We start from the raw sequence: 11,845 nt of genomic DNA, 5'->3' as shown, positions 1-11,845 counted from the left end.
TATCAAACCAATCTTTCACCAGTCTTGCTGTGTGTATTGGTGCATTGTCATCCTGATACACTGCACCACCTTCAAGATACAATGTTTGAACCATTGGATGCACATGGACCTCAATCCGGGTTAGCACCCGAACATCCCTTTCAGACAGCTTCCTCTTGCATCCACAGTTAATCCTGTTGGATGTGGTTCGTCCTTCTTGGTGGTATGCTGACATTACCCTGGATACCGTGGCTCTTGATACGTCACAAAGACTTGCTGTCTTGGTCACAGATGCGCCAGCAAGACGTGCACCAACAATTTGTCCTCTTTTGAACTCTGGTATGTCACCCATAATGTTGTGTGCATTTCAATATTTTGAGCAAAACTGTGCTCTTACCCTGCTAATTGAACCTTCACACTCTGCTCTTACTGGTGCAATGTGCAATCAATGAAGACTGGTTACCAGGCTGGTCCAATTTAGCCATGAAACCTCCCACACTAAAATGACAGGTGTTTCAGTTTCATTGTCCAACCCCTGTAAGTCCATAATCATAAAATGGGAAAAATATGGCAGAACTGCACACTTAGTGTAAGGAGGAATTTAATCAGAGAGCAGTCAAAAGCCCCATGGTATCTCTGGAAAAGCTGCAGTGATCCACTCCTCAGGTGGGAGAACTGGTGAACAGGACTGGTATTAGTTGTTTAAACCAGAAGAGTAGCAAGACAAAAGGCCACAGCCAATGTGTGATAAAAGGTCCTCTGGTAAGATGAGTCCAAAGTTTTAAGTTTCTGGCCTGTGTGTGGTAGAAGACTAACACTGATCATCCCCCCCTAGCACACCTCCCCCAGGGTGAAACACTGTAATGGCAGCATCATACCGTGGAGATACTTTCTTAGCAGACATAGGCTGGGTGGTTGGAGTTGATAGGACGCTGGATGAAGCTCATTCAGTCTCTGAAAATGCAAAGCTAGTTGAGACATACCCCACAAAGACTTAGCTGTAACTACAGCTGTGTATTGACTCAGGGGCCCAAATTCAGATGCTACACTTCAGATTTTTATTTAAAAAATCAATTCATGATTGTTGTATTTTGGTCTATCACATAGAATTCCAATAAACTTTGTGTTTGCAACAGAATCAAATGTAAAAAAAAAAAGTAAGTAAAGCTTTTACATACCTGTGTAGTTTAATATGTGACGTATCAGGACTAAAGAAACTGGCATCCAAGATTGATTGTGCAAGGTAGAAGAAGAGAACGGGGAGGAGCAAAGTCGGCTGGAGGTCAGAGCAGGTTTTGGGAACTATCCCAACATCGTGACACCCAGGGTCTGGATGCTGCCAATACAGATTTGGCTTTAGTTCAGCACAAAAAAAAAAAAGAAATCCCTGCCAATGCAGAGTTTCTCAGCGATCCATCCAAATAACTTCGGATGTGTTGTTACATTCTCAAGAGCTTACACAAGCGCATGAGGGTTGATGAAGATACTGTGTTATTTGTGGCAGGCCGAACAGATATGTTTTGTCTGCTGTCTCGACTGGATGAGTTTGTTTGGATGAATCTGTCTCATATAAACACTGCAGCTGATTGTGTTGCCAGGCTTTGGTCAACACTTGTTGCTATAATGTTGTTTGTCAGTTACATCAACGGGCTGTTTGAGTAATGGCACGCTTTGACCAGCGTTTCCGCAGCTGCTTTGTCCACATGCAGAAGGCGGATGGAGCAGAGGTGGTAAATCATCTATGCGAGATTCTGGACAGTGAATATGAATGTTTGTTTATGTGGAAAGCTACCCGATGCATTGCTGCAAAATCCACAGAACAGTCAACCTTGAGCTCACTTCCTCTTCTGTTTTTCATCTCCTAATTTTTCCCCTTTTTCTGTCTCTTCTTCCTGTTACTGCAGGGATGGCTGGCAACTACCTCCTAACTAACCCCCTCCTCCGAACCCACGACACTAACCCCTATAACAACCTCCTGGCTGAAACGGTGGTGTGCAACACCCCCTCTCCACCGGCCTTTCACTCCCCAGGTGCACATCCACCACCCCTGCCACCCCACCTTTTCTCCTTCTTTGTCTTGCACAGATTTGTGATTGTTTTAAAGCACACATTTGCTAAACACAAATGTCCACAGTGACTTTATTACTGATATTTCTACAGTGGTCAGGCCTTGGATTTGGAAGTTGTAACGAGGATGCATGGATAGATGATGGACAAATCAATGGATGGATGATTCATTCAGCTGGATAAATGAAGGGCAACAGACAGATTGCAACAAATGGATATGAGAGCATTATGAGAAGTGTTCGCCTTTTTGGAAAAAAGAGACAGATTGCAACCATTTTCATGTCTGTTGAATCTACAGCCAGTGCTTTATTTTTTAAGTGAAAGCTCTGGAGACTGGGTCATGGTGTAACTGAAAATGTTCAGACTAATTATACAGACTTTACCTTTTGTCCTTCATGTCTCACATGTTCTAAGTGTTTTGTTTGCTATTATCCAGTTTTTCCTTTTTTTACAATGGAGATAAACATCAGGGTTTTCTTTTTATCTGTGGGAATTCCTTTCTGGTAAATAGAGCTGCAGCATATTGGTCCAGGTTATCTATTTTGTTATTACCCTAAAAGAAATATCCAAGAGTTCTAGGCAGCCTGGGAAAGGATATGATGAGATTAGAGTAGATTTGTTTGCCCACCATTCAGCATCCATCCATCCATGTGTCAGTCTGCCCATCCCGCTGTATATAGGACCATCCATCCATCCAGCCGTCCGTCCATCGATGGATTGATCCATCCATTAGCTTGTTTATCCATTCATCCATTTGTGTCCATCCATCCAGTCATCAGTTTGTCTATTCATCATTCTGTCTTCCTGTCCATCCATCCATCCATCCATCCATCCATCCATCCATCCATCCATCCATCCATCCATCCATCCCTTATCCATTTGTTGCCATCTGTCTGTTGTCCTCCATTTATCCAGCTGAATGAATCATCCATCCATTGATTTGTCCATCATCTATCCATGCATCCTTGTTACAGCTTCCAAATCCAAGGCCTGACCACTATAGAAATATCAGTAATAAAGTCACTGTGAACATTTGTGTTTACACTTCTGGAAGAAGTGTGGACATTTTAATAATGGAACCTGGAGTATCAGCATGCAGAGAAAACGTATCAAAATATCTACATTTACTGAAGATAAGCCTGATTTGGAACAGCGCTGCTTATTGTGACCTAGATCCTCTCTTACAAAGTGAAAGAAGCCTAATCAAAGGAGAAAAAAAACAGAAACTCATGACACAATGCGGGCAGAGTTACAGGCCTCTGTTATTTCACAAGCACTTGATGATAAAAGGGAAAACAGATGGCAGAATGGCAAAAGTGTGTATGGAGCGGCTGTGTCGATTAACCTGCTCCAGTGTCGGTTGGCTTGAAGCACAATGCTAGCATTCACACTCAGAACTAATGAAGCAGGGCTTGGAACAAACAACTGCTGAACTATTGAAAACCAGATGCATTTTTGATTAGATTTTTTCAAAACTGATTCATTTAGTTTTTATTGAGGTGAGTTCCTCTGCAGCCAAGCAGCTCAGGTGCATAACTTAGCTGCTGTTTATTATACCTAAAATGTTTACCTGCCTAATCAGTGTAGAATAACTGCATTTTAATACCGGCACACAGAAGAAAGATAAAAAGAGGGGATATTTAATTACCAGGTAATTCTGAATGTGAGCATAATTCCTTGCTTCACACACTTTTTTTACCGCTCCTCCTGAGGCTAACTACTGTTGTTAGTTGTGATCAAACACAGGCACAGCAGAAGAAATAGTTCACATACTTTAAAAAAAAAAAAAGAAAGTCTGGGATTTTACACATGGAAAATAATTTTAAGGGCGCTGCAGGAGCGTGACACACAAATGTCAAAACCTGGTGTCAAGATCACCAGCCAAAAATGAAATACACGTAGAAAAAAACTGTCAAGCTCAACACAGGCATATTCTAAGTTTGCCCGCTATAGTCATTACACTTAGCTTCTGGAAAAGGATGAGTCTGTCCTCTATTATAAGTGTATTAATACAGTGTAATATTCTGCAGATGCAGTAAAAACTGGAAAGAGGGAGCATATTGAATGGATCTCTGCTGGAACATTTCCCAAAGTGCAGCTGTCGCCATGTCCAGTTGAATTCTGTTCACATCATCCCCCCCCTTTCCCGGTAGACAATAGCTGTCTGCAGTAAAAAATGAATAAATAAAAAAATGCAGCCTGCATACATAAATAAATGCACATTTTTGAAGCAAAACCTATCCAGTCACACTTTTGATAATTCCTCCACCAGCACCACTAGCTTGAATTGCATTTTGCTCTCTGCACATGTTCTTTTCTACTTTTTCTAGAAATATGTTTTTTTAACCTGTTTTCTGTTTATTTCATCGTTTTTTTGGCATGCTAATTTAAACACAGCACTTACAGCTTGTTCTTTTGCTTGCCAGCAACAAAAAAATTGCACTCGCAATGAACTATCCTGAAGACCAAACTATTTACAAAATACATTTAATTCACTTTTCTAACAAGGTCCTTCACTTCCTTTTTAATGAACTGCTTTGGATGTGAAATAAGAGAAATGGCCAGCAACCTACCAGAATCTTTACAGCAACAAGTTCTTGGCACCGGCCCTCCTCCCTTATCATATGACCCCTTCTAATGCTGCTCTGGGCAGCGACCTATGTTGTTGCTGACAATCTTGAGAGGGACGTTAAACTGTGCAACGTACAATGGACAGCACATAAAATTTGCAGGTCCCCCCTCAAACCACAACCTCAAATTAGAGTAGTTTAACCTGAAAGCAATGGGTATAATTTGATCCCGAACAAGCCCCCATTAATGTCAATGAGGGCTAGTCCACAGTCCCGTTGCTCTTTTCTCTCTCTCCTTTTTTTATACTTTCTATGAAACGTTTTGTTTTCAGTTTTTTGACCTATTTTCAGTTGTTTTTATCCATTTTCTGATGAGCTAATTTGACACCCCGCACTGACACTTTCTCCTTTTGTTCGCCTGCATCCATAGAAACCCGGCTTTGCAATCAAACTAAATCATCCTAAAACCAAAATAGGCCCTTCCACTAAGTTCTTTAAACAATTATACTGCATTTGGGGTGTAAGCTGTGCAAAACCAGAGTAATTTGTTGGACATTTGTAAGTTTGCTATATTGTTCCTATAAATGAGGAACAAACTTGGCTTCATCTAGAAAGTTATTTTGATATTATTTTCAGTACAGGACCCATTGGAGGTTTACATACACTCATCATCAGCTTGAATATTCATTTTGGGCTCTTGGTAATGCATCTGAACCATTCTTTTCCTAAGGTGTATTGTTTATACATTAAATAACTTCAGTGAGGTTTGAAAACAATATGAATTTATTGTCTTTTTCTAATCCACTCAGGATCACAAATATGCATACATACTTAAATATATCACTATATACATCTACCAAAATTCAGTTAAAAGTCCACCTTTGGTGTCTTCAGCAAGCTTGTGGCATAACTTTAGCTTGAATATTTTACTGGCTGTTAATTTAAATTGGTTAGTTTTCTTTCCGCTTTCTTGAACCAGCTTTTAGACCTATAGTAGTACACAGATTTTTCTGTTGGGTTCCAAAAATACTTCTGTTTGTTTGGGATAATCTTTCTGGTTAAACACTCAGTTTTGTCAATGCTGTCAAGGCAAGTATCTTAGTATGATGCTACCACCACTATGCTTGACAGCTGGTTCAGGGCTCTTAGACTAGAAAGCCTTACCTTGCCTCCTACAGATATCCTTTTTCTCACTTAGGCCAAATACATCAGTCTTTATCTCTGACCACAAACATTGTCTTAAGACGATGTTTAGCTTGAAGATGTTGATTTTAGATCAGGTTCTTCTTTCCTGGTCAGCACAGTCTATGCCCACGCTCATATGAAACTCCCCTCACAGTGGACAGTGATACTGGTGGTGCAGCAGCTTCCAGTCTAACAGGTTTAGGTGATTCCTGGGTTGTTCTGGAACACCACATTCCTTTCATTAGAGAGATAACAGTATGGGTCAGATGGAAACTTGGTCACAGTTGTGTCCTCCATCAGGACAATGACCCCAAACATACATCAACACTGGTGTTGGAATGGATACAATTGTCTCATTTTAAGCTTATGAAATGGTCTCAAACACAACCCTTTTGAAAATGTATGGGCTTATGCTTAAAAGCCTGCTCTGTGTCAAGAAACTAACTAATTTAAAACAACTCTACCAACTCTGCTAATAACAGTTGTCAGACATGTAATCAGAATTATGCCATAAACTTGCTGGTGGCTATAAATAGTGTGTGGTTTCTCTACATCTTCCTCAGAGACAGTAGTGCAACTATTAGTGGGGGTGTATGTAAGTTTTTGAGCCTGCATATGCAATTGTGAGCCTGTGTGAATCACATATAGTCCAGAATAAATAAACGTGTACCCCCAAGTCTTGTTTTCACAATTCCTTGAAGTTGTTTCTTCTATATTCATTTTCAGTTTCAATTGCATCAATAAAAGCCCCAAAATGAATATAAAATGATCCATGCCAGTGATCAGTGTATGTAAGTTTCTGACAGTGACTGTAGATGCTTGCTGCTGGATCCTTTCACCTGCAAACTCCTGGATTCAGTTGTTTTTATTTGGCTATAGGTTCTTAATCTGGTAAACAAAACTATTTATATTCCTTTCAACTTAAACACTTTGAAGAAACATAATTTCTGGTTAATTCAAAGGACACAGCTGAATCCAGGCTGAATGTTACAAGCTTCCACTTTTGTCTTATTTCACTAATTTTGTTATTTCTGCTGCAATTGAAAAAGCATCTGTGTTCCTTTTTTTGTTTGCAAATCAGCTGTTCTTAGGCCAGATAGCCTGAGCAGACACACTTGATGTGAGTGGTGGCAAAGTGAGTCATTGCACAGTGCCTGTGTTTCTTTGTGTGTGGGGGGGCCTGCTGCTGTTCTCTGTGCAAAGAGGTGGCTGGCCATCTGTGTTTGACATTACACTTTAGTCTTGCCTTCTTTTACCAGGTGGAATGTTTTATTCATTGTGGATGACACATTTTCTCATCCGCTCATTTTCATCTACTTGGGTAATGCTCATCACCTCTTGCCGTTTTTGTTGCTGTGTTGCTACCTGGTCATGAGCTACTTTGATGTGTGTTGTTGTTGTTTATATTTTTAAGTTTCAAATCATCCTTTGGTCTCATTCTTCCAATATTGTTCAGGATAATATCTTATATTGGCCCTAAGAGCATCTGCGATAATGAGGACGGGCATGGTGGGAAACTAATTGGGTTCTTCTTTGAATTTTATGTTGTTGCACTTACATGAAATTAAAATCAAACCTCAGATCAAAAAGCAAAGGTTTAAAGTGTCCTGAGCAGTATCAATTGAAGTGCCTTGCAAAAGTATTAACACCCGTTGAACTTTTTCACATTCCTTTCAAGTTTTAACTCTAAATATTTATGTATTTGTTGGGCTTTTGTAGTAGACCAACACAAAGTAGCTGATAACTGTGGAGCTGCAGAAAATAAAACATATTTCTCTTTTTTTAACTAAATAAAAAATGTGTAAAGCATTTTTATTACCCCTTTACTAATTGCTCAGTAAATTCTAGTGCAAACAATTGCTTATAACTGAACTATAACTACATCAGAGATTTGTTAGAGAATGATAGTGAACAAACACCATCATGAAGAGCAAGGAACACATTAGAAAGGTCACTGATTAAGTTGTGGGGAAGTTTAAAGCAGGGTTTGGTTATAAAACAATATCTCAAGCTGTGGATATCTCACGGAGCACTGTTTAATCCATTATCTGAAAACATACCTAGACATGGCCATCCACCTAAACTGACAGGTAGAACAAGGAGAGCATTAATCAGTGGTAACCGTGGAGAAGCTGGAGCAATTAACAGCTCTGGTGGAAAATCTGTGAACAGAAAAGTATTATTTATGCTACCTGCAAACCCGACTTCTATGGGAAATTGGCAAGAGAAAGGCCATTACCTTAGAAAACTGGGTTGCAGTTGCCATAGCAAACATACAGAAAATGGTGCTTTGGTCAAATGAGACCAGAATTGAACTTTGCTAATGCAAAAAAGAGTTGATGAAAAAAAGGATGGAGCTAAGTACTGAAAAATCCTATTAGAGGCTGCAAAAGACTTGAGAGTTGGACAGAGGTTTACCTTTCAGTTGGACAGCGGCCTTACAAACCAGAGTTACAGTGGAATGTTTAGATCAAAACATATTTATGCAATAAAGTCCACATACAAATTCAACCAGGAACCAGTCACAAGACTTGGGAATGGGGTTTCTGGCTGAGCTTGAGTTATGTTGCACAAAGAATGGTCAAACGTTTCCATCTAGATTTGCAAAGCTAGTAGAGACATACTTTTGCAGCTGTAGTTGCAGCGAAAAATGGTTCTGCAAATTATTACACAAATGCACAAATTTTTACAAACTTTTATTTGTAAAAATATTTAAGAACCACATTTACTTTCCTTCCATTTGACAAATATTCTCTACATTGTGTTGGTCTATCATATAAAATACCAAAAAAAAAAAAAAAAATTGTGGTTGTACATGACAACATGCAAACAATTTCAAGGGCTATGAATACTTTTGCAAGACCCTGCATATGTGGATGATGATGTGGTGTTCTTTCATGACATAAGTGAAATTATATCTTACCTGGTTTTCCGCCTTCCGTTCTAGGACAGCCCTCTCTCAGCAACAGCAGGGACATCAGCACCATGGACACCCTACCCCTCAACGGCAATTTCAACAACAGCTACTCTCTGCGCGACGATGACTATGAAGCTGTGGTTGTCCGAGCGCCTGGTGACCTGGGTGGCCTCAACCTGGATGATGCCACATTTGAGAAAATGATCATATCCGAGATTGTCCATAACAACCTTAGGCCCCGCGGGGCCCCCAAAGTTTGCAGCACCCCCAGAGAGAGGGACAGGGTCCCGCCTCCCCACACCCGCGTGACTGTGGACCAAGTTGGGGGTGGGAGCGGGAGCGAGGATGATGCCATCGTGGCAGATCACACGGAGGCATCATCCCTGCAGAGAGGAGGTGGAAGAGGAGGCCACACCACCCTAGAGCTGCTCCTGCGCCCAAACCACAAGGAGGTGCTGGAGGCTCCCCTCCTGCCCCAAAGGACTCACTCTTTGCTCTACAGTGCCCAGAAGGCCCCCAGGCGTCTGGAGGCCCAGAGCGGCCATGGCTCGGAAACTGTTACCACAGTGGAGGAAATGGGCTCCCAGTCACCCAACAACAACAGAGACTCTCTGTATACCAGCATGCCAAATCTGAGAGACTCTCCCTCACCCTCAACTTCTCCATACCCGCCAGAGGAGGGGGAGGAAGAGGAGGAGCTCTCTCCCTCACCTCACAGTGAAGACGAGGATGCGTATCACAAGAGCCTGCCTGAGCTTGGCGACGCTCCGCAGCCTCTGTCCTACTACCACATAAACCGAGGCACCAGCGATGGGTGCATCGTCTCGCCCAGCACTGAGGACTGCGAGGCGGATGGGGAAACCCCAAGTGATGGACAAATGCAGCTGATTACCAGCCTCTGAGATGGGGTGTGGGGTGGGGCACCTCTGTTTGCACAGGTTTGAACAGTTGGGTGCTTTCTGGTGATGTCAAGTTAGCCTGGTGAGCCCGGCTCCGCACATGCCCTTCCTATTCGGACAGGAAGTGAAAAGTTGTTGGTTTGGGAATAGAATGAATGACCTTTTTTGCACAGAGATCTCATTTTACACACAAGACACACCCAACTGAGGTCAGACAAATGTGGTGCTGCGACATCTCTGCTGCTGGACTAGTGAGGTGCAGAGGATAACATAGAGGCCGCAGTTTCAAAGATAAGTCTGCCATTTCTGTGGTACTGAAAGACAAATTGAAGAGTAAGGGATTTAAAAAAATCTAAACCTCCAAGCAAAGAACCATGAAGCTCTTGGCATATTCCTGAGGGACTTTGCAGAACCAGGGTCCTTTAAAGTCAAGAAGTGCAGAACAAGAACTAGTGAGGCTCCACTTACATCGTCAGGACTGTAAAGTTAAGAAACCACTAATTCAGACTCAGGCCTTATATTTTTCTCTATTGCACAATTAACTGTTGTACATGAGACAGCTGAAAAAATATATTTTGCTGTACCACTAGTGTAAAAAGTAAAACAAAGACAAAATGAAAAAAAAAAGCAAGAAGAAACGGCAAGAATTCAGTAGTTATGCCATTTCAATGTTAAAATTCTTCAGACAAGGTTAATCAAACTGTTGGAAATGTGCTTTTTTTCCTCTCACACTTGACTTGTGGTAGAATGTTTGAATATTAAAAAAAGGAGAAAAAAAAGACGCTTTGAGAGACATGAGTCCATAAGAAATCATGCTCACATCTCTGCTTGTGAAGTGTTTTTGCTTTTATGAATGACAAGTTTTTTTGCCAGTAGTATATTTGTTAATACCATCCACAGACTTAACATTAGAACGAATTGGATCCCCATGTAATTTATTTTACTTAAAAGAAACACTCAGCTTTGACTCCTTTCCGTTCATGCCTTTGCAATTTTTTGTTTCTTTTTCGTAAACACGTTTCATCCTTTGACACTAATTAATTTATTAAGTAATAAAAAAATGTAAAAAAAAAAAAAGATCATTGTTGGGAAGTGTGAAAAGACATTGCCGCACTGATTAGCTTCATTTTTTTCCTTTTGTAAGAACCCATCATCGACTGGTATTTAATTCAACTCCTGTTTGATATCAAATAAATGTGAAACTTTTTCTCGTTCGCAGACATCTGCCTGCTCATTCTTACTTTTGTTTCATTTATTTCTGTGGTGAAAAAAAGAAAACATGCTCTTTATTATCTTCATGCAAATATACAATAAGTTTCTATAGACTAACATTTGCATTAACTCCACATGTATTTGGCTTTGTAAATATTACCCTCTATCAGGGGACAACATTTCATCTGAATTTGACCTTTCAATGCAACACACAAACAAAAAAGATCCCCTGACGTTCTCACGGCAACAGTTTGTCCCTGTTCCCATTCTGTCTGCTCTTTTTCCCTCTCTTCTGTATGAGACATCTGTTGCCCGTCTGTAAAGTCTGTCCGTTTTATGTCCAGTAACAGCGGTGCCTTTGTGTCCTCCCCCCTGTGGTGGAAATGGGTTTTTTTAGAAATGGCAGCTGAAGAGTTGCACATGGGATCTTGATTGTGTTTTACAGCATGCGATAAACTGTGCAATATTTAAGAGTTAACAGATACCACGTTTTTTATAATGCTGAACTGATAGAGTGGATATGAAGGACACACATGGCACAGGAAAATATGGGCTCATTTATGCTGTGCTTTTTCAGAGTCTCTGAAAAATTGAGAAAATTGTGTTTTGTGTGTCAAGGTTTGAATAATGTACAGGTGCATTTGCATAAATTGAAAAGTTACTTTTTTTCATTAATTCAGTTCAAATAGTGAAACTCATAGATATATACAGTTGTATATTTCAAGCATTTATTTCTGTTAATTGTGATTATTTTTGGCTTAGAGCTAATGAAAATGCAAAAATTCTGGTTCTTAAAAAATGTATTTATACAAGACCAAGACCATTTTTGAAACTGAAATTTCATGTTGCTGCAATGTTATAGCCTATACAATCATGAGGAAGACTTCAGAGTTGACGGTCATTTACACCTTCTACATGAACGTTAAGCCACAAAAAGACATTGTTGAAGAAGCTTGTTGTACAGAGACTGCTATTCCTTCCACTCAACGTTCCATACTAATGGAAAGTTGGAAAGA

At 40.4% G+C, this 11,845-nt stretch overlaps 1 protein-coding gene across 15 annotated transcripts in view; it reads left to right on the top strand.

The window, feature by feature from the left end:
• Nucleotides 1–10,837, top strand: part of LOC124869695 (adhesion G protein-coupled receptor L2-like) — a 143,752-nt gene extending 132,915 nt beyond the window's left edge. For 5 of the 15 annotated variants that reach the window (XM_047367722.1, XM_047367723.1, XM_047367721.1 and 2 more), the window contains 2 exons: nucleotides 1,884–2,009; nucleotides 8,749–10,837. In XM_047367722.1, coding sequence (XP_047223678.1) covers nucleotides 1,884–2,009; nucleotides 8,749–9,620 — 998 coding nt within the window. In that variant the 3' untranslated portion in view covers nucleotides 9,621–10,837. Of the gene's footprint in view, nucleotides 1–1,883; nucleotides 2,010–6,882; nucleotides 6,937–8,748 lie in introns of all 15 variants that reach the window. The other 10 variants (XM_047367724.1, XM_047367733.1, XM_047367735.1 and 7 more) reach the window with 7 other exon arrangements.
• The last annotated feature ends 1,008 nt before the right edge of the window (nucleotides 10,838–11,845 follow it).

This window comes from Girardinichthys multiradiatus, chromosome 6 (genome assembly GCF_021462225.1).
Source record: "Girardinichthys multiradiatus isolate DD_20200921_A chromosome 6, DD_fGirMul_XY1, whole genome shotgun sequence".
In the NCBI taxonomy this organism is placed as follows: Eukaryota; Metazoa; Chordata; class Actinopteri; order Cyprinodontiformes; family Goodeidae; genus Girardinichthys; species Girardinichthys multiradiatus.
Note: the sequence above shows the minus strand (reverse complement) of the source record. Positions and strands in the feature narration are given on the sequence as shown.